The following is a 27128-nucleotide window of genomic DNA, read 5'->3' as shown; positions in this document are numbered from 1 at the left end:
GGTACTAATAGAGAGCTATTCACTTCTCTTCTGGAAACTTTCAGTTTCTCATTTTCTTTTACTTATGATGACTTGCCCCCCCCCCTATCATTGAACCATTTCTCCTCGTGATTGATTGGTGCCCTCAACTTGTGATGTTTTCAGGTGGCGCAGAGCTCAAACTATGTACTCAACACACACTCTGCACCAAGTTAAAATGCCTTACTGCTCGCTCAGTCTCGTTGGTGACCTCTGCTTTTGTCCCCTATTTCTTATGCTTTTTGTCAGTGATACTTACTGCGCAATGTATGACATTTTTGTGGACTAAGTAAAACTTCCTTTACATACCTTAAGGTAATAAAAAGCTTTCTTTCTGACTTTGCAAAGGACTAAAACCCACTTTGTTTCCTTCCTTCCTTACTCGCACAAGTCTTGAGAGTGAAATGCACTCTAATTCGTTTCTGCAGCCTGATGAATTGTTTTCTGCCAATCTTTAGCCATTGTAGTAGTAGAGCGCAGCTTTCCTTACCATTTTCAATTGTTCTTGGTCAAAAGGAATTAAGGATGCAGAACAACAAGCTTTGTCCCTTTTCAACCTTGTATCAGAAAATGATAATATTTGTTTATTTCAAATGCAGACATAACAACACAACACATTTGTATTTTGTGTATATTTACAAACCAGAAAACAGAGCTCATGTCTTTTATTCCGACCATCATCAATATACAAATCCAATCACAAATCAGATGCTCTTAAAATCATATATATACATGAGTATATGACACATCTTGGATACAAGCTTCACTGCTTACACTTTGACAGAGAAGATCTCACTCAGGGAACTCCAAGTTCCCGACACAGCAAGAACCACTCCCAGTCCCACTATCGCCATGTCCAGGCTCCATTGCTTCCACCCCATCTCTTCCTTGAACACCAGCAAATGAAACAAAGCAGGTAACACAAACCCTAAGATGCAGCAAGTGCTGCTCCCCACCAATGACAAAAAATCTGTAAAGTTTGGCACAAAGAGAGCCACCAGAGTCACTGCCAATACTAGCAGCCATCTCAGGCACGCAGAGTACATCCCACCCGAGAACCGCCTCTCTACTATCTCAAACACCGGATTCATCATCAAGGGGAAGGTGAAGAAGAGGTTGATGCAGAGTCCAAGCTGAACAATAGTGCTGATAAGTCCTGCCCCCAAGTTGGCGGTGATGATGTCCATTGTGTCCTCACCAAAAGCCAAGTAACCTAAGAAACCAAAGGCTATGTATATGAAAGAGATGAATCCCATGCCGAGTGCCAAGACTTTGCCGAACTTGTCCTTGTCTTTCATCTCCGATTCAAGAGGCAAGACCATTCCAACACCTTCAAAAGAATAAACGGCCACGCCCATCCCATAGAAGAAGAGGGACATACCACCGAAGGCAACAACGTCAGGCCTTTGCTTGAGTATAATCATGGAATCCTCAACAATGACGACGGCCATAGCGGCAAGATCAACAAGGTCGGCGAAGATGCTGAGAGGAGCCAAGTGAGTGAGGGTCTTGATGGAGTTGAGACCAAGCTGGAAGGGGAAGCATCCCCAGATGTAGAGACTCTTAGAGGAGACTCCGAGGAATTCAGAGCCGAGGCGTGTAAACTGATGCCTGAGACTGGTGGGGGAATCAGGATCGAAAAGATTAGCTAGAGTAGTGCCGATGAAGATAAGATATCCGACACAAAAGCCAGCTTGAGACAAAATAATAAAAAGGTCAACGACGAGCCTGCCGAGGGAACCGCAGACGGCAAAGCCAAGGTCACCAAAAGAGCCGATCTTGGAGAAACCACCGCCGTTGAGAGAGTCGAGCTTGCGGCGGGTATAAACGAGGAGCATCATGCAGTGATGGGTCAAAAGGGAGACGGAAAGGAGAAGGAGGACGCCCATGAGCCATCCGGTGCGCTTGAAGGCGTAAGGAAGACCAAGAACACCAGCGCCGACGACAGCAATGAAGATGTTGGCGAAGGTCTTGAACTGGCTAGAAAGAGGAGGCCCTTTGCCGAGAAGAGGCGTGTCCTCCCTAGAAGGTGGTGGCATTTTAAGGGTATAAGAGGAGGAGGAGGAGGAGCTAGAAGCTTGCTTGTCAAACCCCATCTCAATTTCAATTTCAGAAGAAGAGGGAATCGGAAACTCACTTGTTGATAGGAAGCACAAAGCTTTCTCGCCGGGGAGGATGAATCTGAATCTGAATCTGAATCTGAATCAGAATCAATCAAAGAAGAAGAAGATAACAAAGATGAGATGGGCGACAAAGAAGTAGAAGAAGTAGAAGAAGACAAGAGTCGTCGGAAACTAATTAATTGCGTCTAGACTTAGTTGGTGGACTCCGAACCCCGTTTATTTTGAAGGGTCAAAGTGCCCCTACGACGCCGTTTCAGATTTTAAATTAGACCAACGACACCGTTTCAAACAAAAACAAACTTCCAGAGCTCCCTCCCTCCCTCCTGGCGGCGGATTGTTTTGTACATGTATGACTTTGACTAACTAACTAACTAACTAACTAACTAACTAACTAACTAATTTTGTCTTATGGGCAATCAATCTGACACGAATGCAAATCGCTCTATGCAGTCTTTCTTCTTCCTACTTCTCTTGGATTTGTAGATTTGATGGTGTGTATATCTCTCTCCTTTCAACCTTCTATCCTACTACATAAGTACAAAATGATCCATGTTACAGCCATATTCTTATTTCATTGGCCCTGGCGAGCAGTGGACAGAAGAGATTATGGAGGCCATTGCATTTTTTTTAGCATGGTTCTAATAAAAGATACTTTAGAGATGTGTTTATGACTATATAATCAAAGATGTTGTTATATTTTTAGTCAAGAGGATGGCGAGCATATTGCAAAACCCAATGTTTGTTCAACAAAGAACTGATCATTGGATCTGACTGAATTTTTGACCTGGTAATTTGCACATCCAGCTCTTCCTCCGTTTTCATATTTTTCTCTACCAATGCCATTTTACTTTGGGAGAGATTATGGATTTTGATTTTTTTGATTTTTTCATATCTTGCTCTGTTTTCCTGAGATGACAAACTGATATTGAAGGAACTAAGTTGGTAAAGGACTGGTTACGGTTCTTGGTGGGTTATGACTGTTTGTTACCATTCTTCTAATACATAATATGCGGTTTGTTTCAGCAGGGCGGTGGGAACCAAGCCTGCTTCGTTCTTGGTCAAAAAGACCCCAAGCATCCGAGATCTCTACTCCACGGCGGTGGGACACAAACTAGGCCAAGGACAGTTTGGGACCACCTACATGTGCAGAGAGATCTCAACAGGGCGTGCAAGTCTATAACAAAACGAAAGTTGATTTCAAAGGAAGATGTGGAAGACGTGCGCAGGATCATGCCACCACCTGGCTGGTTACAAAAACATTGTCACCATTAAAGGAGGATCCATTCCATTGTATGTTCACATCGTCATGGAGCTCTGTTCAGGTGGGGAACTTTTTGATAGAATCACTATTGATCTGACAAACAAAGCCCGAAAAGCCTAATTGGATTTAGATAAATTTCGTTACGGGCTCAGACTTGGATCCATTTTCTAATACTGATGGGCCCAACTTGCATCTTAGTACGGCCATCAACCATCATTCGTTTCCTGTGCTGTTACAAATAACAGCGAATCTCTTCTACTGGCCGGTTGAGGAAGAATAAAAAAAACAGAAAGATACATCACATAAAGTTGAAAATAACATGTTTTGTCTGATTTTACAACAGCATGGTGGGTTCAGATCTTATTGATTGTTGTTACAGAAAGACTTGATGCGCAAACTATAAGTGGACCTTTTTATAACTCATCTCGTGAACCACTCTTGCTTTCATATGATGCATAAGCTTTGATAATTGAAACATACACGTCAATCCCCTTCAGATACTCAGCTCTACCCAAATACTGCAACAAAAGAAAAGAAAAGAAAACCACATGCATGGGTTAGTAAATTGATAATGATAAAAGATCCACCAAAAAAGAAAAGAAAAAAGAATCAAATCAGCACGCATGACGCACCTCATTGTGGTCATGAAGCAAACTAGGGGTGTTTGAAATGGGAGAGAAGCCAAACGCGGGAACGCCAGCCATCCGGAAGTAGCGAGCATCTGTTGATGCAGGGAAAATCTCAGGCTTACTAGTTTTACCTCCAGCTTCCTTGACAGCATTTTCCAAGAGCCTCCACCAAGGATTTGAATCATCTGCTGCTGTAAGTAGCGGTTCCCCCGAATGCTTCTGCTTGAACTGCCCCAGACATTGTCATTTGTCACCACCACCCACATATTATTAGTTTAACGTTTTCTATATATATATATATATATAAAAGAAAGGAGAAGAAGTTACCTCAAAGGACATGTTGCGTGCGGCGGGAGCCCATTCCTCCACCAAACGTCTTTCAAGTGATTCAGAATCAAAGGTGGGAGGGATACGAATGTCGAAACCAGCTTCAGCCTCAGAAGGTTGCAGATTCATCACGAAACCCTTTGGGAGTGATAGAATATTAGAATAATAAAGAGTCAGAGATGAATGGATGCAGTCAATATATGTATCAAAGGGAAATGGAATGGTTACAGTTGGGGAGGGTGTGCCAGCCTTGAGGAAGGCCATGTTGACGGAGACGACATCGCCTTCAGCAGTGCCACCAGCTTTGAGAAGATCGAATTGGGAAGCTCTGAATCGACGAATACTCTCAATACTTTTGAGGAGATTCTCCATGGCAGAGTTGTCATAGAGCTTGGCACCGTGGCCAGGGGGTCCTTTAGCCTTAATCACAAGCCACCAGGGACTCCTCTCTCCATAGAATACTCTGTAACTCTTACTAGGCGATGGCAGACCTGAAAATTTAAAAAATAAAAATGTCATTTTGCTGCATAAGATAGTTTTTTTTTTCTTTTTTTTTTTGGCATAAGATACTAGTTAACATAAATTTTGAAAGAAAAAAAAAAAGAGTGTTATAACTTTACCTTCGTCGAGCACGATACCGACGTTCAAGGTCTTGAAGAGGTGAGATTCGGTGAACTTCTCGGCTCCATCGTGGCCGCCGATCTCCTCATCGGGGACGAAGGAGAGATAGACGGATCGGATTGGGTGAAAGCCAGAAGCCTGGAGCTTGCGTATGGCCTCCAGATACTGCATCCCAACGCACTTCATGTCCTGAGAACCTCTCGCATATATGTCTCCCTCCTTGTCCATGTGAGCTTGGAGTGGGTGGTGGATCCACTTGGATTCCTCGAAGGGAACGACATCGGTGTGGGAGTTGAGTAGAAGGGCAGGTAGAGTTGGGTCGGAGCCAACCCACTTGAGGAGGATATGCGGCTTTCCCTTAACGAACTCAGTCGTCTGAGATTCGAGGGAGAGTGATTTGGCCTGAGTGTTTATAAAGTCAACGGCTTTGTAGTAATCTGGATTTGGATGAACCGTGTCGATTCGGAGATACTCCTGAAATCTCGACACGATCTCGTCACCCACTGCTGCAGAAAGGATGCATAGATGAAGAAGAAGAACAACGAGAGCAAGGAGAAGACGACGACTCATCGTTGACAACGTTGAAGGAAGATTCTTCTGCAACCCACTACCACTTGCAGCTTGCGATTGGAGAGAGATAGAGAGCAATTTTTAATGGAACATTAAATTAAATTAAGACTCAGGCCACGTCAGTGTAGGACCATCACGGGCAGTTTTGTCTTGTGAATAAAAGCAAAGACAAGGGCCAAAGAAAAGAAAGAAACAAAAGCAAAACTCTACAATTGATGATATGCTGCTATCCACTCACTGGCTGGGCTCGTGCCACACGACGACCCATGAGGAGCTGGATCCAATCATGTCAATGGTTTCACTTCTCTTGTTTGATAACTGGGCCGCCGAATTAGATGGGCTTAGCAAAACGTATTGGTCCTTTTTTATTTTCTCTATAAGAAAAGAAATGGTCTGAAAGGGAACTATCAAAGTCAAAACATGTCAGAGCAATCTTTTGTCGCTATCATCCCCACAAGTCTTGAAAGGGGAGCCCTTATGATCAAAAAGCAACCCCTCAAAACCCTCTCAAACGCATCGCTTTTGTCTGCCACTTTGTGACTCTGAGTCTCCCAAATAAACCACACCACACTGGTTTTTCATGGATTCTGGGCTTCAGCATTTCTCATTGCCCTTCTTCATTCTTCTCTGCTGCCTCTTTCAAGCCACTGCCGAGGATGGTAGCTGGAAGATAGCCACCGCCACGCTCTCCAGAGACAAGGACGGCTCCTCCTCTGTCACCACTGGTTCTTCTTCTCTTTCTCTCTCTCCTATCTATATTTTTTTCTTCTTTCCTCTGGACTAACTAATTTGTGGTGATAGGAGGCGCTTGTGGGTATGGAGATCTGAGGCAGAGCAGCTATGGCGGGTACAGCGCAGGCCTGAGCGGGAAGCTGTTCAACAGGGGAAGCAGCTGCGGAGCTTGCCTGGAAGTGCGATGCGTGAACCACATAAGGTGGTGCCTTCAAGGCAGCCCCTCGGTGGTGGTCACAGCCACAGATTTCTGTCCTCCCAATTCAGGCCTTTCATCCGATTACGGAGGTTGGTGCAACTTCCCAAAGGAGCATTTGGAACTATCTCATGCGGCCTTCACAGGGATTGCAGAAACCAGAGCCGAGATAATACCTGTGCAGTATAGGAGAGTCAAGTGTGGGCGGAGAGGCGGGTTGAGATTCAGCTTGAACGGGAGCTCCACTTCTTTCAGGTCTTGATAAGCAATGTAGGACTCGATGGGGAAGTGGTGGGAGTGAAAGTGAAGGGGCATACAACGGCTTGGATTCCTATGGCCCGAAACTGGGGTCAGAACTGGCACTCCTCGCTCGATCTCATCGGACAGTCTCTCTCTTTCGAAGTTACTCTCATCGGCGGCAAAACCATTGCCTCTTACGACGTGGCTCCCCCTTATTGGCGCTTTGGAATGACCTACCAAGGAAAGCAGTTCCTTTCGTGACTACCTCTCCTCTTTTCCTTTTCTTTATATAAAGTTACTAGGGTCGGTCCGCCCTACGGGCGGGATATACTTTACTTGGGATCTAGATTATTATTTTAATATGATTTTGTGGTTTATATTTTAAGTTTTCATCTGCAAAAAATGTGTATGATAATAATTTTTGTTTTTTTTTGTAAAATTTTAAGTGAAGAAAAATTATATGTGATAAGATATATCTTGCTTTTTTATAGTAGTTATTTATATACTAAAGAATGGTCTTTATTTTGTTTCTTTTTACAAAAAAATCGATCTCATATTCGGTGCCTTATTTGTGGCTTGTAATATTTTAGGTTCGGAAAAAATTGGATTATGTATAATTTGTATATGTTATAAAAGTAATTATTTTATGTTGGACATGATATTAGAGTAGATGTGGTGACTATTTGAAGTTGCATTTCTTTGTAAAATAAAATGTTATATTAAGTGCGAAGAAAGTAATGTGGAGAAGGTAAAACAATGTTAATCAAAATAAGAAAACAATGAAACTGTAAAGTGTGTAAACTGAGTAGTTGCTGATGATTTTTGTATTCCTTTTACACTGTTCACATGTAAGTAAACTATAGAAAACAATAATAACATTTTATATTTATTTCAAATTAATTTTAATATATATTTAAATTATTAAAATGGTAAGATAATATGATATTTATACACATTATATTTGTTATCGAATTTATCTTCTTCCTATAATGTTGATTTTAATATATATTTACTTATTTAAAAAGTATATGATTATATGATATCTATATACATTCTATTTGTTATCAAATTTATTTTCTTCCTATGATGTTGAAAATATTATATATATATATATATATATATATATATATATATTATAACCCGATTTATAAATTTATTTTTATAAAATCGTGTTAAAATTTTATTCATGATTTTAAATTTTTTTTGTAATCAGTTGACAAAAAGTATTTTGTACCATTGAATATAAATTATCAGATATATTAGTATACCACAGTTTATTTTTTTCTATCGTTAGAAAATCCTTTGAAATTTTTATTTATGATTTTAAATTGGACAATTAGTTTTGGTTCAAAACGTACTAATGGTTAAAAGCTTATTTTATAAAATATGTATGATGTAGTTGCTAAAATATTTGGTTTAGTTGTTAATAAAATAAGTTTAACTTCTATCTTCATAAAATTGTGTTAAAAAGTTTATTCATGATTTTAGAAATTATTGTTATTCTGTATTCAATTGACAAAAAGTACTTTGTGGTCAAACCGTTGAATAAATATTTATGAAATATTTTATAAAACTGTGTTAAAATATTTGGTTCAGATGTTAGTTAAACAAAAGTTATGGAAGATTTTATAATTTTTCAAATAATTCGCTGACATAACGGGTTTTCCTTCACCTATTAGAAATAGTTGTACTCATTGTTCAAAGTTTGAAACGAATATTCAATTTCAAACATATTACACTACATTCAGAAAAAGTTTCAAACCCACATTGTGCTAACTTATTGATCAAAGATGATCACATCACAATAATAACAGAGAACAGAAAATCACTTGCACCAAAAGTCTTAAATAAACACATATTGTAACTCAAGCTGAATTAAAAACATAAACGAACCAAGATACACTCAGAAATCTCACGTAGAGCCCACATACGTGTTTCTAGTGTTACTTTCAGTTCCTGTAATTTTACAGAAACATATTGCATTGTGCACGGTCATCTTCTTTTCGGATAAAGAATTTCCACACTTTGCTCTATGAGCAATTAACTACCTTGGTTTTTGTGGAAGAGCATAGCTTGGTCTTTCTGTTTCTTTTCTTCTCTTTCAGCAAGAGAAGTTTCTGAAGGCTTCTTCTCCTTGAATCTCATTGTCAAGCATCGTTCTGATCATAAGAAGTTAAATCCATCTGCGAAAACAAAACATTCACAATCAGTTATTATAAACATTTAAAACACTGCAAAACTTGAGTCTTTTATCTATAAAGAGTCTTTGTGCATATAGGACAGACATGAGAGAGAACAAATATATCTCTTTTTTTGGGCAACTGAACAAATATATCTCTATAGGTTCTAAAATCTATATAAACATGTGTAAGTATTGACGCCATGTGTATATAACCTCTATTGTCTTCTTTTAGTAATAAAAATAGTTTTTTTAAAAAGGTTGGCTAGTTAAGTAGTAGCTGTTATTTTCACATATCATTAAAATTAGGAGAAATCTAATTGTTGAAATATGGGAAAAAAGCATTGATCTGTTTTGAAAAAAAAAAAAAATATATATATATATATGAAAAATACAATTTAAAGAGTTCTATTTTCTAGATTCTTTAGGCAGGTACAATAAATTGGAATAAAGAAATACTAAAAGTAACGTTCAAATGTTTGTTGCAAGCTATTTTCTAGATTCTTGCAAGCTATTGTTTATATCAAGAAGAAAACTACATAGACTCTTCTTACGGTTTGTCATATTGTAGATCATGTTCAAAGGTTTGTTTATACTGACCTGCTTAAGTGTCGCGAATTTCTCGCTCCGTCTCCTTTCACTCTGATTCGACAATCCTGGATCTTGCTCTTTCTTCTCCAGCTGATCTCTCACCGTCACCACCTCCTGAACCTGTCGACGACTAATCTGACACATAGGAACACAACAAATATAAAATGCATCAGCTAACAGAGATGAATGGAATGAATGAAAAAAAGAGGAGGTTTAAGCAATCAATACCTGAGAATTTGTCTATGTTTTGGATATCCATTTGAAAGTAGGGATGGTGGCTGACGATCTTCAAGCTTCCATGGTTAAACATAATAAAGAAGTAATATACATGATATAAAACTTAAAAAGAAGAATCTGAAAATAATATTACCTCAAGTTTCGATGTGAAACTGTCCCATCTAACACTCTGGATATTTCTATTAGTTCATTCCATGCTGATTCCTAAACCAAATTTCATTTGTAGTTTTTATTATCTGAGCTCGTTGATTAATATTCAATGTAACTAAAAGGTTTTAGTGTATACATACTATACCTGAGAGGTGTTTTGAAGCCATTATAGATGTCTCCATTGCCATCAATGTAGATACCGATCATCATCTCCCAAAGTTCTGCCATCGATTTCATCACTTCCTTTAGCTTATCCTTCGTGATGAACCCTGTTTCACAGAAACAACATATACAAATATCAGCTAATCCATCTTATCATCAGTTAGATTGACGGTCACGTTCTCACAGAAGCGGGCATCATGGTCGACTGTAAATGAAACAGAACAAAGATTTCAACAAATCGGAAAAAGAATTTGCGGTTCATACGATTGAACATATAACTATTGAACAACTCTAATCTCAAGACAAAGAAGATGGGTGAGAATGCAAACCGGAAAATTTTCTCAGACAGTAAAAACACACAACATAACAACAGCGACTTCTCAAAATAATAATCGGTCGGGGTGGAATCAAAAAAGAGATTAATACAAACAGACACTGATAATTCTATAATGGATTCGAGCAGGCTCATAGTGGTGGAACATTCAATCAGTTAAACTAAAGAAAAAGGGGGTTTTAATACAAAACCTGAGAATCAACCAAAAGCATGTCGACGCCCATGAGCTCTCCACCACGGCGGACTTTTTCGCCTCCCAGAAGCGGAGCAAGCACACTTCGACGGTGGAGGAGGATCGGCCGGCCTGGAGATTGGAGAGGAGAACCAAAGCGTTAGCCATATCTTAGGGTTTTTTTTTTTTGTAAGAGTAACTAAAAGGATGAGAATGACCACGCTTACCTTCTTATATAGTCGTCTCCATCGCCAGACGCAATTAAATCCCGCATTGATTCTACATCGTGGTTGATCGATTGATGAGATGATCAAATCTGATGGTTCCGTTTCTCTGATATCGGGAGACGAAGGAGACGATAAGTCTACAGTGACGACCAAAGGTCCCCACTAAAGTTGTCTAAACGCAGCACATAATGTAAAGCATAACATAAAATACAATTGAATTGTACGAAAAATAATCAGATACGTCTTGATAGGATTTTAACAGGCCCAGTTACGTTTGTTTCGTAAGCCCAACTCGTATAGCAAAAGATTTAAATGAAACTCGGAGTTTTGAGTGGAGGGACACGTGTTGCACTCTCCTTAACCTATTTTATGTGCTGGCAAGAGGAAAAGGGAGTCCCCTTTTCTTTATAATAATAGATGATTCACTTTCGGTGGTCAAAACAATGTGTGGCCTTTATATAAATGACTTTAAAGACATAGTAATCACTTCAGTTCGAAGTATAAATGACTTTACCATTGTTTTATATATATACTAGGTGATAACCCGCGCCTTACGCGGAATGAATAGATTTTAAGAGATGATCAAATTGAATCAAATAGACATTATACATGTAAAATCATAAAAACAAATTACACTGTAGGTTTTAAACTTGTGTATTCGTTTTGAAAGTTTACTTGGAACATATATCGTGGAAGTGAATCAATAAGAGTAAGTGGATATTAATAAAAGATAAATTATGATTTAAAATAAAATAAAACATAGATATATAATATATAATTGTTATCATTAAAAATCATAAATAAAAGATGAAACGAAACATATGAAATAGACAAATAAAACCATGCAGAAACAAAATATAACAAAACATAATTTGATTAAAAATTGCTAAAAAGCTGTTGTCAATAGTGCCGTAAGAGAGTGTAAAAGAAAAGTTAACAAAAGCTTAGAACACCCATGTTTCAGTAAATGATCAAATTGTGAAACTAAATCTTTCTTAATAATTACATGTATTTTATCTCCATGAAAAATAAAATAAAAAAAACTATAGCATTAACTGAAACACATAATAGTAGTTGAAAAAAAAATATAAAGACTAACAACAACTAATTTTTGCATCTACGAAATCTTTCTCAATGGTCTCTCCAGCAGCAGCCGAGTATGACTTTCAAAGTTTAATGATTTTCACTTTAATCTACAACATTGATTTCTTTGACTTCAAGTGAGAGATGAAATTTGTAGCATTTTATTTTTCTAGTCTTAATTCTTGTAGGTTGTGAAACTGTAGAGTAAAGTTCACTTGATTTATATATAGTATACCCTACAGTTAGGGTTAGTTCCACTTAATTTCAAACAAAACGAAAATTCTCTCTTAAATTTAATACTAACAATCCCTAACTTTTATTAAAAAAATTAAAAATTTTGGAAATTCTTACAATTAAGGAAGAAACAAATAGAAAATAATATTGACTATGAGATTTGACAATATTAAAGAAGCGACAAATTTTTATTGAATCATAATTTGGTCTATCAACATTTATGTTGATTGTTTAGTCAAAAAAATTGGTGCTTGAGTTAAGGGATTCAAGAGATCTCGTCAAATATATCTTCTATTTTAGATTCTCAATATATTAAAAAACTTACAAACTTTTTTAGTAATGTATATTGTAGCTTCTTTTTTTAATATATATAAAGAAGTGGATCAATATACGGTATTTAACGTCATATATACTATAAGTTATTAATCAGATAAATTTCATATATAATTTAATGAAATATAATATATAATGTTATTACGTATGATTTTTTCTATTTGACTTTTGTCATGGACAAAACCAAAAGTATTAATCGATTGTTTACAAAAAAAACATAACATTGAACAATATATTATGGTCATCGCCAATGAGACTTATGCAAGTTAATTTGGTCAATCCATATTCTCAGACCATTAAACGAAATAAATTATTATGGAAACTACTTAAGTTTGTGACTTTGTTATATATGGAAAACAATATCATAACATAAATGATTGATTGAAAAACTAATCATCTATTATTATGTTTAATGATTGTAGCAATTTATCATGTGTTATAACACAATTTGGACAGATTTGATAATGGCAAAACAATGTAATTTTTCTAGTAAAGAAAGGGTTTTTAAAAGAAGTGGGTAAGAGTGAATGTGAGAATGCCACCTAGGAAATGGCATTGTGTAAATAATACATCAACTTGAAGTTATTTTCTTTTAGTGCTCCTAAAATAATATATAGGGGATAATAGTAATAACCTACACAATCCTTATTTGCAGCGTTTCTGTTATGCTCATGAGAGTTTTGCATTTACAACCACGACTGGAAGGAATGATACAAGGCAATGCAGACAAAATGTAATGATCCCGGAATCTTATATCGTCATATTCTTAGCTTCTATAACAACAATTCATTACTCTGTGTCATCACTAGCAACTAAACACACAAAACAAGAAATGACGAGTTTCTGTATGCTAGCAATCTTCCCTTCAGGTGCTCGAATGCAAGATTCAACACAAATATATAACCATCCTATTCTACTCACCCATCATTAGATCCATACACGATTGGAACACGGTGCTTAAGACTTGTGGGACTTGTGAGGAGCTGTGCTCACTACGCACAAGCTCCACCAACAACGGGAAAATGTTTGGTGCACACCTCTTGAACGAATCTCTTTTCAGTCCCATCAGTGCCTTCAGCACCGAGATCACTAAAGGAGACCTCGCTGCTGCTTCTGCCTTCGATGCTGCTCCCATGGATAGAATCCAGTTTTTGGGCTGCCTGATTTCTTCCAACTCTGCACCCTCAAACAATGTGCACTTCAGGTACATCTTCAGAATTTTTATACTCACTGTAATCAGTTGAGACTCTATATTTAGCTCCAAGGACACTCCTGGACTGTATGTTAGTAGGTCTTGAAGAACGTCTAGGTAGTCCTGGTGCGTGTCATTTTCGAAATGAAGCATGGGAGGTTCAGAGAGCTCCAAGATGGAGCATGCCCTCCTCACTTTCTTCTGCAGTATCAAATCAGAATTTAGCTGGTGGGCGTGTGATGTGATTGACGAGAGTATCTCTAGTATAACTGTGACGTGAGATGCCAACAATGACTGCTGATGGATCCGGTAGAGATTGGTCACTACCTGAACCAGGAGAAAATAGAGTAGTGTGAGAGTTCATCTGATTCATTAATTCTGTAGCCAAGGCAAATTAACACATACACAACATTCCGTACATAGTCAATATGCTGGCATGAGACACAGCTTGGCAACTCGTTGCATAGCAGAACATTTTTGTACTTTACCTGAACAACTTGTAACTGGACGGTTATGTGACCCTTTGTCCTCGAAACAACATAAGACATGGTTTGCAGGTTGTCCTCGTCCACGTCATCTTCATTACTATAGTCCTGATCAGACGATGTTTCCTCATCTTGAATGTCATCTATAGTTCTCAGTATCTTCATGAAACTAGACAATGTCAATGACGCAGCCTCTTTCACCGCCAAAAATACCTCCTTCCACTCATCTTCGGAGAACCTCCCACCCAATTTGTCTGCCAATCGAAGCAACGCACCGATACCAGCTACTGTAGGACCCTGAGCTGGACTTCTTATAAGACCAGCAAGTAAAGATACCACACTTGAAAGCTGACACCTTATCACATCGAAAACACTGACAAATAGGTCCACCAGAGACTCTGCCGCCATAGCTGAAGTCTGAGCATCCCAAGAAACCCCATTAGAATGTGAAGAAAATGTGGATGGTCCTTTAGAAAGTAGATCATTCTCTGTCCACACACTGTTAAATATAGGATGTATAACAGAACTGAAAACGCCGATCCAGAACATTCGTGAAAACAGATGGCCATGATCCTTTAAAATATTAAAGAGCACTTCCAAGGAGCTTTTACGAATTTCTAATCTGGAATCAGAAGTTAGTTTAGACAACCCTGCCATAAAATAAAAGAATATTGATTAGAACGCAGAGAGATGTCCTTTCCTAACTTCCCAGCAAATCAATATCAACTAAACTGGATGCATTGTTTATCAACTGAACAAGTATCTGAAAGTATCATTTCAAAGTTTAAAGTTGTCCAGAATATCTGTAAGTCGTTTAGTTCAAGGTATCATTCACAGATTAAGAATATAATAGATTACCTGTGAGCAAAGGAACCCAATATGATATGTTCTCATCTATTTCCATAAAATTTTGGGTATTTGCTGCATATTCATCTGTTACTGGAGTACTGGGACTGCTAGACCTACCCTTCTCATTCCATACAAGGCCTCCGTCTGCAAGTTTTAATGCACAAAATCGTAGAAACGCGATGGCATTCAGGCTAACATCGTTGGTAAACTTGCTGTTAGTGAAAGTTATAAGACATCTAACACAATCAGTAAAAGTCGTTGCCTCCGTCTCTGTGATATATGAAAAATACTCTCGGACAATTTTCTCCATTGTCTCAAAAGCCAACACCACAATATTCTTCCTTTCATCAGCTGCTGCAGTTGTGAAAACCTGAAAGGAGATTGACCACTTAGTCAAACTTGTCGATCACTACTTGGCATAATATCTTGGGTTCAGAGTTTTTCCTCTTAACATGAGGTCAATCATATATGTTCACATATAGGTGGCTGCTAGGATAATATAATATACCTTGAAAACACTTTTCCACCCTGATTTCACATTACTGACACGGCTGAGTACCATTTGAGAAATGCACCGAACTATTAGTTCTCTAATTTCAGAAGAACTGCTTTTCTGCATAACAATGACAAATGGTCGAAGAAATTCATTCTGGAAGTTGTAATTAGCCAGCTCTTCGCGTTCCAAGAACTTCATAGAAAGCTGTCGTAGTGAGTCCATAACGAATATTGCAACAGAAAGATTCTCTGATAAGCCTACAGATACAAAAAAATCTGACAGTATGCTCCATATGCGGGACCAGACTAGCCTGATACGGTTCATGTTGTAGTGGCTGAACAGCAAGAAAAGAGAAATGTAAATACGCAAGTTGAAATCTTATTAGTCAATCAAGGTGATAACTCTAAACCAGCAGCCAAGACAGATGTATTCAATACGTCCATTTCCCATTCAACGTGTAATAGAAAGTATCAAAAGAAGAAAATCTTACGCGATCTCAACCAATTTTGTGAGGCTAAATACTCGAGGATCCGTGGGAGACTGCAGTTCTGACATTGAGACTTTGCACAGAGCTTTGACAAATGCTACTATGGCTTCAGTCTTCAAACGCTGGCTATGTGCATACACATTATTCAACTGAAAACTCCCGATCTGGTCAAGCAAATTCAAGTTTGCAATGAAGTTATTGATTTGATCCTGCCTCACAAGAGCCGACACATTTGGTCCAATGGCACTGCTATCGTATGACCCCCCTCGAACAACAGCCATCATCACCGGATCCTGGAGGGCTCCTTTTTTCTTCAAATTGGGAAACCCCAAGGCTTTCTTCTCTTCTGTCTCGGATGAAGCAAAATAAGATGCATCACTTGGAGCACCCTCACCCAGTAATTGCAAATGCTCAATTCTAGAAAGACAAGTCAGAATATGCTCCCAAGCATCTTGCAAGTAGTTACCATCTTCAATGGCAATTGATATGATAGCCTGAATAGCAGAAGAGGTAACGATGAAATTATGAAGAGGTGAATCACGCATCCTTCTCTCCATTAAGGGAAGGAGAAGATTTTCACAAGAGAAACAGATAATATCAACTCGTGAAAACAGGAAACTAAAACATATGATGTATTTAGGTGAGTATGCCGTAGAATACGTTTTATCTTTGTGTGTCTTCTTTGAAAGCAAGATGTTAGGAACTTTAAACAGAGAAGAACAACTGTTTTGATTATGAACAACGATTTCCATAAGAAAAAACTCACTTTAACAGCATCAACATTCTTTTGTTTCATATCTCCTGCGCAATGGAGATTTGTGAACTTGGCCATGGAATTGACAAATGCATCTCTTTGCGTATGCATACCCATAACTGCTGTAACATGAACGACATACCGAAAGCCTCGCAAGCATTCAACTGCAGCAAGCCTGTCATCACTCTGATCAAGTGTAACGCTGAATGCGGCAAGCATTGGTCCCCAGCAGACTTCAACCATAAAACGCAATATTGCAACATCTGTGACGACATGGTAAGCTGATCTACAAGACCGGAGAAAAAAAAAACAAGTCATGAGATTGATACTTTGACTGCAAGTCCAAATCCATTCCTCCACGGTATTTTTCTTTTTTTTCGAAAAGAATTTTAAATTTATTCATCTCCAAAAAAAACTTTTTACAGAGTTAACTGCAAATGTCTAAAAAGATTTACTACAAATTACTCCAAATTTAAATCTCAAAGTTTAAAACTCCTAAACTTTTATCTTCTCCCAAACCAAATTCTCATTGCTTTCTCATACTTTGCTCAATTCTTCCTCTGGAGAGAAGTGACTATGTTTCTCCACGGTATTTTTCAACCTTAATTCTTCTCACAAATAGCTTATAGTGAATACACAAGGTAAATTAAAGGGTGAATATGATTTATTTACGTTGCAGGTTTTTCAGCTTCATCCGCTAATTTTACAGGTAACCCTACTCACTCAGCAGTATCATACCAAGAACAATCAGTCGTTATAATCCTTCATTAGTATACCATTTTATAATCAATAGCTATCTATTCCTATCGTCTCATCTCATTTTACACTAAGACCTTATATGAAAAGTGAATGAGCTAAAGCTTACTCTGATTTTCCAGTCCTCGACCTGAACGTTTCTTGAATATGCTTTATAAGAAGACCGTTAGCCCCTACCGCTTTCTCTTCTGTCTGTGTCCAATAAACCAGATTGAGTATACCATCAAGACCCAGAAGCTTATTCAGGCCGTTGGACTGCCTGCTTTCGGGAGCAGAAGAATCAGAACTCATCTTTATTTCATTTTTGACAACTTGGTCATAAAGCGCACCAAGGTACTCTTCTGGAAGATCTTTGCCATCATCAATGCCTCGGTTATTTCTAATAAAATCATCCCTGGTCATCTGTTTGTCAAGAAAAGCAAAAGCAAATGCAGAACCAGTAAATATACACTGTAAATCTTATAACAAAGCAAAAAACAATCTCCAATACTCAATAACAGTTTCTGAGCACAGAAATAACTTAGAAGTGTCAACACATGTAACTGCAGCCCAAAGCTAACGTATCATGGATTAAACAAATTCTGACAGCCAAGAAAACAAACCTTTTCTTTAACCATGATATTATGGGCGTCAGTGTTAAGCATTATCACGGAGTATGCAAGAACATATGCTGTGTCAGCACTGCTGAATGAATTTGGATTGCATTTGCAAAAGCGTTCAGCAAACTTTTCCATTATGCGGTCAATTTTCTGTGCTTCCCCCGGAAGCCTGAACCCCCTTAAGAAAAACCTAATTGCGTCACCAAAATTCATCTCCTTGAAATCAAACGAGTCTACATAGGCATGCATAACTTTCATTGGGAACTCCTCTCTTTCACCTAAATAATCACCGATCGTGGTGGCATTCAAGCCTGTGGTATTCCTCAGGAAGGAAACCACCTCATCTGGGGAGCTGCCAACCTTTTTAGAGCTTATAAGAAACTCAATGCCCTTTGACGGCTTTCTATTGAATAGAGTGACCCCTTTCTGCACATAAAGCAAGATATATGTTAAAAGAAAACTAGCATCGCCTAATGGCATTAAGCAATATTTGAGTTATTTTATGATGCAAGACCTGGAGTTCAATTTTGTATGCCCTCCTCTGTTCAAGAGTTGCAGCGTCTGATGACTCGGAAATCAAATCTGGGTGGAAGTCATGATCTGTAGTTTTCACGTCTTCTTCATTTGGGTTTGAGTAATTCTCTCCAGAAGCCTCATTTTCTACGCTCTTAGGCAAAAGTGATTCTCCGATGCTATATTGTTGGTCCATCCATGTTCCCATTGCCTTAATAATTCTAACCAAGCACTTCACTGATTCGTGCCGAAAAGTAATATCCTGGACCGGGGTTAAAGTTGTCGAAGAACCAGGAGGAGGCCCTAGAGCAGTTTTAAGAAGGCCGTTGACAATCCTGCAAACATCTGATAGAATTATAAGAGCTTTAATACATTTTGCTAATGTACAAGACCACTAATGGAATATTAAGCTAAGCTGGCAGCCTGATCGGATGTCTACAATTTACAGCTAAGTATGGTAAACTGACAAGACTCCAACGGAAGCAAAAAGAAAAACACTATCTTATAGATTTTTTCTTTAAAAAATTGAGAATACCTTTCGAAGATGTTTGGTGACTCCACATCACAGTCGAAGTGACAAATATGTCAATGATTAGGTAGGGGTCGTGGCAAATGTTGTCAAGTAGGCTGAGCACAGTATAATAGCAAGTGGGGCCACTTCAAATGGAATGTCAGAGGAATAAATAGTAGCTCAAGACAAGTCAGTGTGAGAGATTGGCTGAGATTAAATAAACCCTTGGTGGGGGCTGTATTGGAAACAAAAACTCGGGAGGAAAATGACTTGTCTTGAGCTACTATTTATTCCTCTCACACTGACTTGTTAATTCTCTGCTATTAATCATATTGATCATATTTGAAATTTTTCTTTTTAGAACAACATTTCATTAAAATTAAACAGTATATATGGGGCCAATACAAGTACATCATATTTGAAATTTTTATTTGAAATTAGCAGAATAAAAAATAATTTTATCAACCAAATCATAATAATATTCTACTTATTTTTATTTTAAATTTATATTGGTAGATATTTTGGTAATAACTTTTTTTTGTTAATTCTCTGAATTAAAATTATCCATATATCTTAGTTATTTTTTAACTTATATATATTATATATATATATATTATAATCTTATTATCTTAGTTATTAATTAACAGCAATCCAAAATAGTATTCATTAAATTAAGACAAAGTATTGATTAGATGTAACATAATTTTGAGAACTTTATATAGGATGTGTATTCAAATAATTTTCAAAAAATAATGTTATATACATCTATACATGTATATCATAGTAAATAGTTTATAATATTGTTCTCACTCAAATTTAAAATCTTGTCATTGTTTTTTTATATAGATAATTTCATAGTATTGTTTGTCTTTCAATATAAATCCATTTTTAAGAGTTTTAAATCTGATTAAAAATTAAAACTACTTTAGTTATATGATAATACAGTTTTCAGCTTTATCATTAATATTTGATTGTTTATCATTTAATTAAATTAAGATAGAAAATATGTATTATTTTTATTTGCATGGTCAAATATGATATTCTCATCATTATTTGTGACATATAAGATCACTAACCATAATTACAAAGTATATGTTATTTGTACTAGTAGATTCATTTCATTTACTTAATTAGTATAAAGTTATTTCAAAGATTTTAAATTAAAAATAAAATCTCTCTATAAATTTACATTTCTATTAATATCTTTATAGATTAAGTAAATGTTCAGATCAATTTAATGATTAGTTATAGAACTATTATGTAGCTCTTATTTATATTTTTCCAAAAAAACCCTTCCATATAATTTGAATAGTTTAACTATATTTACATTCACATTACTTGTCTTCCTATCTGATTAGGTGGGGATTCTTAACAACTTCAATGGTAAAGAATAAATTAACAAATTTCATTAATCTTGTAGATAATCGATTAACAGGCAATTGAAATGCATTCATCCAGCTGTCAATCCGTGTGAGACTTTGTTCGTAAAGATAAACGCACTATCAGAATGCCTCCTCTATTTAACCGGTCAGAGACTCGCCAACTATCTATTTCAACTGCCATACTGACTGAAGGGTGGTCTATCTTTCCTCGCGAGATCCATCTCTCTCATGCTCTTTGAAGATTGCTTGCGATGATTAAAGACTCTTCAAGAGATCTCAATGTGGTTATGATATAAAGCTTACCTTCCAGGTTTTGTGTACTCGATTTGGAAGAGAGAACTCTCGTTTGCATAGCTCTATCTTTGGCCGCCTTCTTCGCTCATTGCTGATATCTAGCTAATCATTAGATCAAAGCTTGACTCCTTTTTACATGCTCGGAAAAACTTTCTAACCACTGTCACTTTTTTTGGTCTTTATGGTTAATGTTTTTAGTATGTGTTATTTTTTGTTTTGTTGTAAATAAATGTCAATCATGTTTGATCTGTATTGTTCTATTCCATATTCATGTTGGATGCTTTGTAATAAACCCTGTTTTAGTACTAAAGTAATGAAAAGTATATAGCTTAAAAAGTAGAGAATGCATCATCCAAAAAGGATCCAATCATCCAAATTATAGATGAATCATAGCTTCAAACAATGTCGCGTTTGTGCATTAACATTTTGAGGAAATTCGAAGGAATCTAAGTTTTGTAAATTAATTTATAGTAATCCACATTTTAAATAAAATGATTGAAAGATAGAAAAACTCTTACAAAACGATTAAAGATCATTTAACTAGTTTAATTAAAAATAAAATTATTTTCAATAAAAAGGAAGATAATATTTATAGCTATACACAATGAAAAGATCACAAATATTTTTGTCATTTGAAAAGTTAAACTAGTCTTTGAACTCCAAGATTCTAACATTATCTCTGTATCCTTCTAACGTTTTAAATGAAAATTTTTCGTTAAAAATAAAATTATTTTACAATAAAGAAATTTAAATGTAAGAACAAAAATATAAGAATCCCAAAATAGCACAATTCAATTAAATTTTAGAGCTTCCAAAAATAGGTTGCCGCATACGTAGACGTTCGAAAAGTGGCATAAATTGTTTTCATGTCCTAAGATCCTCCTCTCCTCTCCCTATCTTTTTTTTTTTTTTTTCCTTAACTATGAGAAGTAAATTGTTGTTCCATCTCATGGAAGGTTAAAATTCATGTATCACTTTTTTTCTGCATGATCACACTGATTCAGACAAAAACAAACCATCATTGTTTTGCTCACATGGCGTCCACTCCTCCTCAAACTTCTAAGAGTTCGTAACACTTTGGTAGTGGCCACGTCTAAAATTTGCAAGACGAACATCTAGCGGACGTTACGTGGTTTGTCCGAGATAATATTGAATTATCAGGTGAGCTCTCTGGAGACTTTCTAACTATACCGTGCACATACCTCCGACGCCTGACAACCAGCCCATGGGCACCAAAGCTGAGAGCAGTATGTGTCAAATTCCCTATTTACTGGTGGTTTTAACAGTGTCACCCGTGCACATCTTATGGACAAAGTCATCGATTCAGATGTGACACACCCTCAGATGGCTGGCGCTAAAGGTTCTTCGTGTGCCATGCCTGCTTGCGATGGAAAAGTCATGAAAGACGAGAGAGGAAAGACGTGATGCCATGTGAATGTCGGTATGTGTATATACAGTATTAAACAAGAAAACTTTACTTGCTTGTTTCACAAGGTTTCTAACCAACTTAGTGGTTGCTTAGGTTCAAGATTTGCAGAGATTGCTTCATGGACGCCAAAAAGAAACAGGTTTATGTCCAGGATGTAAGGAACAATATAAAATTGGTGACCTAGACGATGATACACCTGATTTTTCTAGTGGCGCTCTCCCTTTACCAGCTCCAGGAAAAGATCAACGTGGCAACAACAACATGTCTATGATGAAAAGAAATCAAAACGGTTGAATTTGATCATAATAGATGGTTATTTGAAACACAAGGCACATATGGTTATGGAAATGCGTATTGGCCTCAAGATGAATGTACGGTGATGATATGGAGAAGGAATGAGAGGTGGGATGGTGGAAAAGCTGACAAGCCATGGCGACCTCTGAGCCGGCGGATCCCAATCCCAGCTGCCATCATAGCCCATATAGACTATTAATCGCAATTCGTTTTGTGGTGCTGTGTTGTTTTTTTCTAACGTGGGGATTCGCAACCCTAATGAAGACGCAATATGGTTATGGCTCATGTCAATTATATGTGAGCTTTGGTTTGGATTTTCATGGATTTTAGATCAAATCCCAAATTGTGTCCCATAAACCGCTCTACTGACCTTGAAGTTCTGCGTGACAAATTTGACATGCTTCTCCTTCGAACCCCACAGGGAGATCCGATCTCCCAGGTATTGACCTCTTTGTCCACAGCAGATCCTGAGAAAGAGCCACCCCTTGTCACTGCCAACACTATGCTTTCCATCCTGGCTGTTGATTATCCAGTGGAGAAGTGTCGTGTTACCTTTCTGATGATGGAGGAGCCCTTTTTATCATTGAAGCTATGGCAGAAGCTGCTAGTTTCGCAGACTTATGGGTGCCCTTTTGTCGCAAACATAATATCGAACCCGAAATCCAGATACTATTTTAGTCTCAAGATAGATCCAACAAAGAATAGGTAGGATTGATTTTGTGAAAGATAGGGAAAGATTAGAGAGAGTATGATGAGTTCAAAGTTCGCATCAATGGCCCCCTGACTCAATAAGAGAGGTCAGATGCGTTTAATGCAGAGAGGAAATGAGGCTCTAAGCAGATGAGAGAGCGGAGGTGATCCATGGACCTGTGAAGGTCCTCAAGCCACATGGATGGCTGATGGTACCACTGGCCAGGAACTTGGGCTGCCTCTACTCGAGAGCATTCAAAAGGTGATCATGCTGGAATTTACAGGTGATGTTGAAACCACCCAGCAGGTCCTTTAATCGGCAATGACACCGATAAATCATTGATTTTTCAGAAACAGATACTCGTTTACCCATGTTTGTCTATATGTCACGTGAAAAGCGACCTGGTTATGATCCATAAAAAAGCTGGAGCCATGAATGCACTTGTTCGTGCCTCTGCTATTCTCTCAAATGGTCCTTTCATCCTTAATCTTGATTGTGATCATTACATTTATAATTGTAAGGCCATTCGGGAAGGGATGTGTTTATGATGGACAGAGGTGGTGAAGATATTTGCTACATTCAGTTTCCACAAAGATTTGAGGTATCGATCTTTCTGATCGATATGCTAACAATAACACAGTATTCTTTGATGGTAATATGCGTGCCCTCGATGGTGTCCAGGTATATTTTTTTTTTCTGAATATAAACTAATTATAACTGTTTCTATCCTTTGGTTTGTAATGAAATAACAATTTTTGTTTGATTTTTTTTTCTGTAGGGACCAGTTTACGTTGGAACAGTACTATGTTTAGGCGCTTTGCCTTATATGGTTTGATCCACCAAATCCTGATAAGATTCTCGAGAAGAAGGAATCAGAAACAGAGGCGTTAACCACCAGTGACTTTGACCCAGACCTTGACGTCACACAACTCCCTAAGCGCTTTGGCAACTCTACACTTCTAGCAGAGTCAATTCCTATTGCAGTTCCAAGGTCGTCCATTGGCAGACCACCCTGCTGTTAAGTATGGTCGTCCTCCTGGAGCCCTTAGAGTCCCTCGCGACCCACTTGATGCCACCCTGTGGCAGAATCTGTTTCTGTAATCTCTTGTTGGTATGAGGATAACAGAGTGGGGAGATAGAGTCGGATGGATTTATGGATCCGTGACAGAAGACGTGGTCACGGTATCGCATGCATAATCGTGGGTGGCGCTCTGTTTACTGCATCACTAAAAAGAGATTCTTTTCGAGGCTCTGCACCATTAATCTCACAGATCGTCTTCACCAGGTGTTACGTTGGGCTACCGGCTCTGTTGAAATCTTCTTCTCTTAGAAACAACGCCATTCTTGCCTCAAAACGTCTCAAGTTCCTCCAACGCCTCGCTACCTTAATGTTGGAATATATCCTTTCACCTCATTGTTTCTAATCCTCTACTGTTTTCTTCCGGCCTTCTCTCTTTTCTCTGGACAGTTTTCGTGCGGACACTCAGTATCTCTTTCTTAGTTTACCTCCTTATGATCACCATTTGTTTGATTGGCTTGGCTGTTTTGGAGGTTAAATGGTCTGGCATTGGACTAGAGGAATGGTGGGAGAATGAGCGTGGTGGCTTATCTCAGGAACAAGCTCTCACCTTTATGCGGTTGTGGTCCAAGGAATTCTCAAAGTCATTGCAGGGATCGAAATTTCCTTTACCCTAACACCCAATCGGGGTGGAGATGACATGATGACATATACGCAGATTTATACGTAGTAAAATGGTCGTCGTTGATGATACCACCCATTGTGATAGCAATGGTGAACATAATAGCAATCGTGTGCATTCGTTGGACGATATACCAAGCAGTTCCACAATGGAGCAAGTTAATTGGAGGAGCATTTTTCAGTTTCTGGGTCTTGGCACATTTGTATCCATTCGCAAAGGACTAATGGGACGAGAGGCAAGACTCCACAGTTTTCGTGTGGGCTGGTCTAATTGCTATTACCATCTCTCTACTATGGACGGCTATTAATCCGAATTCTGGACTGTTGCTGCTGCTGAGGTGTTGGAGGCGGTGGGTTTCAATTTCCTTGAACACATTTATTTATATACATAGGCGACTTGAGTCTTTAGTAGACTAATTGATCAAATAATATCTACTTATTCACTATCTTGTTTTTTTTTTCCTTTGTGGTAGTAAATTTAACATATCTGGATTGACATTTGATGAATATATATAACTGTTTAACAGTTAGAATGTCAAACTCGAGAATTCTGTGATTAGATCAGATAAGTAGGACATCCAGCAGATGAACGTACAATATGCCTCATAATCACACCGGTCCACATGCTCTCTGTTTCGAAGGAGAGATATCTCAGACAAATGAGTTCTTTATTAGAGACTTTAGCATAAACACCACGAATATCTAATAAAGGTCCTAACTCTAACTCCTGCAAACACGAATAGAAAAATAATCTCAATATGTAATTCTTGGATATGTAGACTAAATAATTGACTCATAAAGAACATCAAATGCTGCATACAGTTTGAGGATTCTTACGGAAGAATTTGAACTAGAGAGCTGCAATACTCCAGCAAATGTTGGCTGGTAACACTTGGAGCCTGGTCTTAGGAAATAAGTTATTTCCATGCAACTTACTCAATTTCAAGATGAATGCAACACAAAATAACGAATGCCATAGTTTCTGAATTAGGCGCTTTCTGAAGAGCACACATGCACCAATCAGTGCAATGTGTACCAAGGAGTGGCATTCAAATTCAAAAACTTGCAAGAAGCTGCAAGATCATGTTTATCTCAGGCTTTAGAGGTTAAGCATGTTCTCAATCCAAAACTTAAAATAAATTCATACTGGTTAGTCCATTGATTTAGACGATATATCAAGTTTTATTAAACTAATTATTAGAAAATTAGATCGATGTCCATGTATCATGAAATATAGTTTACTCACATTGATATAAATGTAGGATATGGTTATAATTTTTAAACAAAATTAGAGTATAAACTTAGTATATAGAGCATTAAACAATAAACTCAAATTCGTAAGGAACCAACATATTTTGCAAAGAAAATCAGATATGACAATCATATTTAAATGCAATTTGCACCGTGTACTAAAAAGGTTTGAAAACTTTTTTTTGTTTCTCTTTAGCTAAAAAGTAGGATTTTATAATGGTAAGTCCGCTGATTTATGCAGTATATGAGTTTAACTTAAAGCGTTAAATTAGAACGATGGCCATATATCATGAAAGAGAGTTTATCATATATGAAGAGAGTTTATCATATATTATAAAAATTAAAAAGTGTTTAGAATTTTTTTAACAACATTACTGAGTATAAGCTTTAATATATAAAAATTTAACTAAAAATTTAATATTTTCGTAGGATTAAAACATATTTTTTGAGAAAATATCACAAATATGATAATATTTTTTAATGCATAGATACATCGTATACTGACATAAGATAATGGTCAAAGAAGCTGAAATCTTTGCTGTCTGCGTTTCTTAGTGGTTAGTCCACTAATTTAAGCTGCATATAAAGTTTTATTAAACAAGTGTTAAATAATTAAAACGTCATCATGCTACCATGGAAAAGGGTTTATAATACTCTGGTGTCTCCGTTTTTCTAGATAATGAAGATTTTTAAAATGCTAATTTCACTAACCTAGGTAGTATATGGATTTAAGTAAACTAAATATTAAAAATTAGAAGTATTCCTATTACAATGAAAGAGTTTATAATACATTAGTTCAAAATGTAGAATGTGGTTTAAATTTTTAAACTAAGATGAAGAGATAAAACTTCAATATATAGAACATTTATCGAAAACTCAATATTTTAGAAGGGGTTAACCCATAGATTTTAGAAAAAAATTAAAAATATGAAAATCTATTTTTAGTGTATGGTTTCATCGAGCACTAATATAAAATGATGGTCAAAGAGTTTAGAACCCTTGTCGTCTCAGTTTTTCTAGATAATGA

The 27128-nt window shown here is 37.1% G+C and overlaps 4 protein-coding genes, 1 long non-coding RNA gene and 1 pseudogene across 7 annotated transcripts; 2 read left to right on the top strand and 4 right to left on the bottom strand.

Annotated features, from left to right (window-relative positions):
- Positions 1-587: 587 nt before the first annotated feature.
- Positions 588-2335, bottom strand: LOC130503518 (amino acid transporter AVT3C-like). Its single transcript, XM_056998139.1, has one exon. The coding sequence runs from the start codon at positions 2112-2114 to the stop codon at positions 789-791; it is 1326 nt and encodes a 441-aa protein (XP_056854119.1). The 5' UTR covers positions 2115-2335; the 3' UTR covers positions 588-788.
- Positions 2336-3686: 1351 nt separating this feature from the next.
- LOC108842805 (uncharacterized) lies at positions 3687-5651 on the bottom strand. The gene is made up of 5 exons (XM_018615833.2): positions 4979-5651; positions 4587-4849; positions 4359-4496; positions 4035-4259; positions 3687-3920 (listed from the first exon to the last, which is right to left on the bottom strand). Exons 1-5 carry the CDS (start codon positions 5547-5549, stop codon positions 3816-3818), a joined length of 1302 nt encoding a protein of 433 aa, XP_018471335.1. The 5' UTR covers positions 5550-5651; the 3' UTR covers positions 3687-3815.
- A 307-nt stretch (positions 5652-5958) lies between these two features.
- On the top strand, positions 5959-7009 carry LOC130503517 (expansin-A20-like; annotated as a pseudogene).
- A 1425-nt stretch (positions 7010-8434) lies between these two features.
- LOC130503516 (uncharacterized) lies at positions 8435-10956 on the bottom strand. 2 transcript variants are annotated; one of them, XR_008940853.1, is made up of 7 exons: positions 10770-10956; positions 10562-10674; positions 10020-10143; positions 9858-9921; positions 9716-9780; positions 9497-9622; positions 8435-8900 (listed from the first exon to the last, which is right to left on the bottom strand). It is a non-coding gene; the product is annotated as an uncharacterized LOC130503516 (long non-coding RNA). The 2 variants fall into 2 exon arrangements; XR_008940852.1 differs by having other exon boundaries at positions 9858-9928; positions 10770-10955.
- A 2195-nt stretch (positions 10957-13151) lies between these two features.
- On the bottom strand, positions 13152-19118 carry LOC130503515 (brefeldin A-inhibited guanine nucleotide-exchange protein 1). Of its 2 annotated transcripts, none has more exons than XM_056998137.1 (10): positions 19086-19118; positions 18552-18895; positions 18041-18463; positions 17548-17840; positions 16695-16968; positions 15932-16422; positions 15454-15775; positions 14955-15315; positions 14031-14746; positions 13152-13938 (listed from the first exon to the last, which is right to left on the bottom strand). In XM_056998137.1, the coding sequence occupies exons 1-10, from the start codon at positions 19111-19113 to the stop codon at positions 13333-13335; spliced, it is 3858 nt and encodes a 1285-aa protein (XP_056854117.1). In that variant the 5' UTR covers positions 19114-19118; the 3' UTR covers positions 13152-13332. The 2 variants fall into 2 exon arrangements, with proteins under 2 accessions (XP_056854117.1, XP_056854118.1); XM_056998138.1 differs by having other exon boundaries at positions 14100-14746.
- Positions 19119-21771: 2653 nt separating this feature from the next.
- Positions 21772-25220, top strand: LOC108840825 (cellulose synthase-like protein D4). Its single transcript, XM_018613642.2, is given in 40 exon segments — positions 21772-21826; positions 21829-21868; positions 21870-21913; positions 21916-21975; positions 21978-22151; positions 22154-22178; positions 22260-22288; positions 22291-22457; positions 22459-22531; positions 22534-22551; positions 22554-22580; positions 22583-22636; positions 22639-22701; positions 22704-22793; positions 22796-22858; positions 22861-22912; positions 22914-22999; positions 23002-23116; positions 23118-23165; positions 23167-23199; positions 23201-23308; positions 23310-23362; positions 23365-23484; positions 23487-23562; positions 23564-23691; positions 23694-23747; positions 23750-23832; positions 23930-23948; positions 23951-23977; positions 23980-24133; positions 24135-24226; positions 24229-24271; positions 24273-24332; positions 24334-24478; positions 24480-24528; positions 24531-24620; positions 24623-24745; positions 24748-24867; positions 24870-25170; positions 25172-25220. Coding segments are annotated over 40 exon segments (3210 nt in total).
- The last annotated feature ends 1908 nt before the right edge of the window (positions 25221-27128 follow it).

The sequence above is a fragment of the Raphanus sativus genome, unplaced genomic scaffold (assembly GCF_000801105.2).
Source record: "Raphanus sativus cultivar WK10039 unplaced genomic scaffold, ASM80110v3 Scaffold0993, whole genome shotgun sequence".
Taxonomy (NCBI): Eukaryota; Viridiplantae; Streptophyta; class Magnoliopsida; order Brassicales; family Brassicaceae; genus Raphanus; species Raphanus sativus.
Note: the sequence above shows the minus strand (reverse complement) of the source record. Positions and strands in the feature narration are given on the sequence as shown.

Bases quoted from the DNA above. Each gene is read 5' to 3' on its own strand.
- LOC130503518 (XM_056998139.1), bottom strand. From the start codon at position 2,114: ATGGGGTTTGACAAGCAAGCTTCTAGCTCCTCCTCCTCCTCCTCTTAT.
- LOC130503515 (XM_056998137.1), bottom strand. From the start codon at position 19,113: ATGTGGAGTCACCAAACATCTTCGAAAG. The intron at 18,896-19,085 runs GTATTCTCAATT...TAATTCTATCAG, and splicing joins TCACCAAACATCTTCGAAAG to ATGTTTGCAGGATTGTCAAC. The intron at 15,316-15,453 runs GTATATTATATT...ATCTCCTTTCAG, and splicing joins GGTGGAAAAGTGTTTTCAAG to GTTTTCACAACTGCAGCAGC.
- LOC108842805 (XM_018615833.2), bottom strand. From the start codon at position 5,549: ATGAGTCGTCGTCTTCTCCTTGCTCTCGTTGTTCTTCTTCTTCATCTA. The intron at 4,497-4,586 runs GTAACCATTCCA...TCACTCCCAAAG, and splicing joins CTGGCACACCCTCCCCAACT to GGTTTCGTGATGAATCTGCA. The intron at 4,260-4,358 runs GTAACTTCTTCT...TGTCTGGGGCAG, and splicing joins CACGCAACATGTCCTTTGAG to TTCAAGCAGAAGCATTCGGG.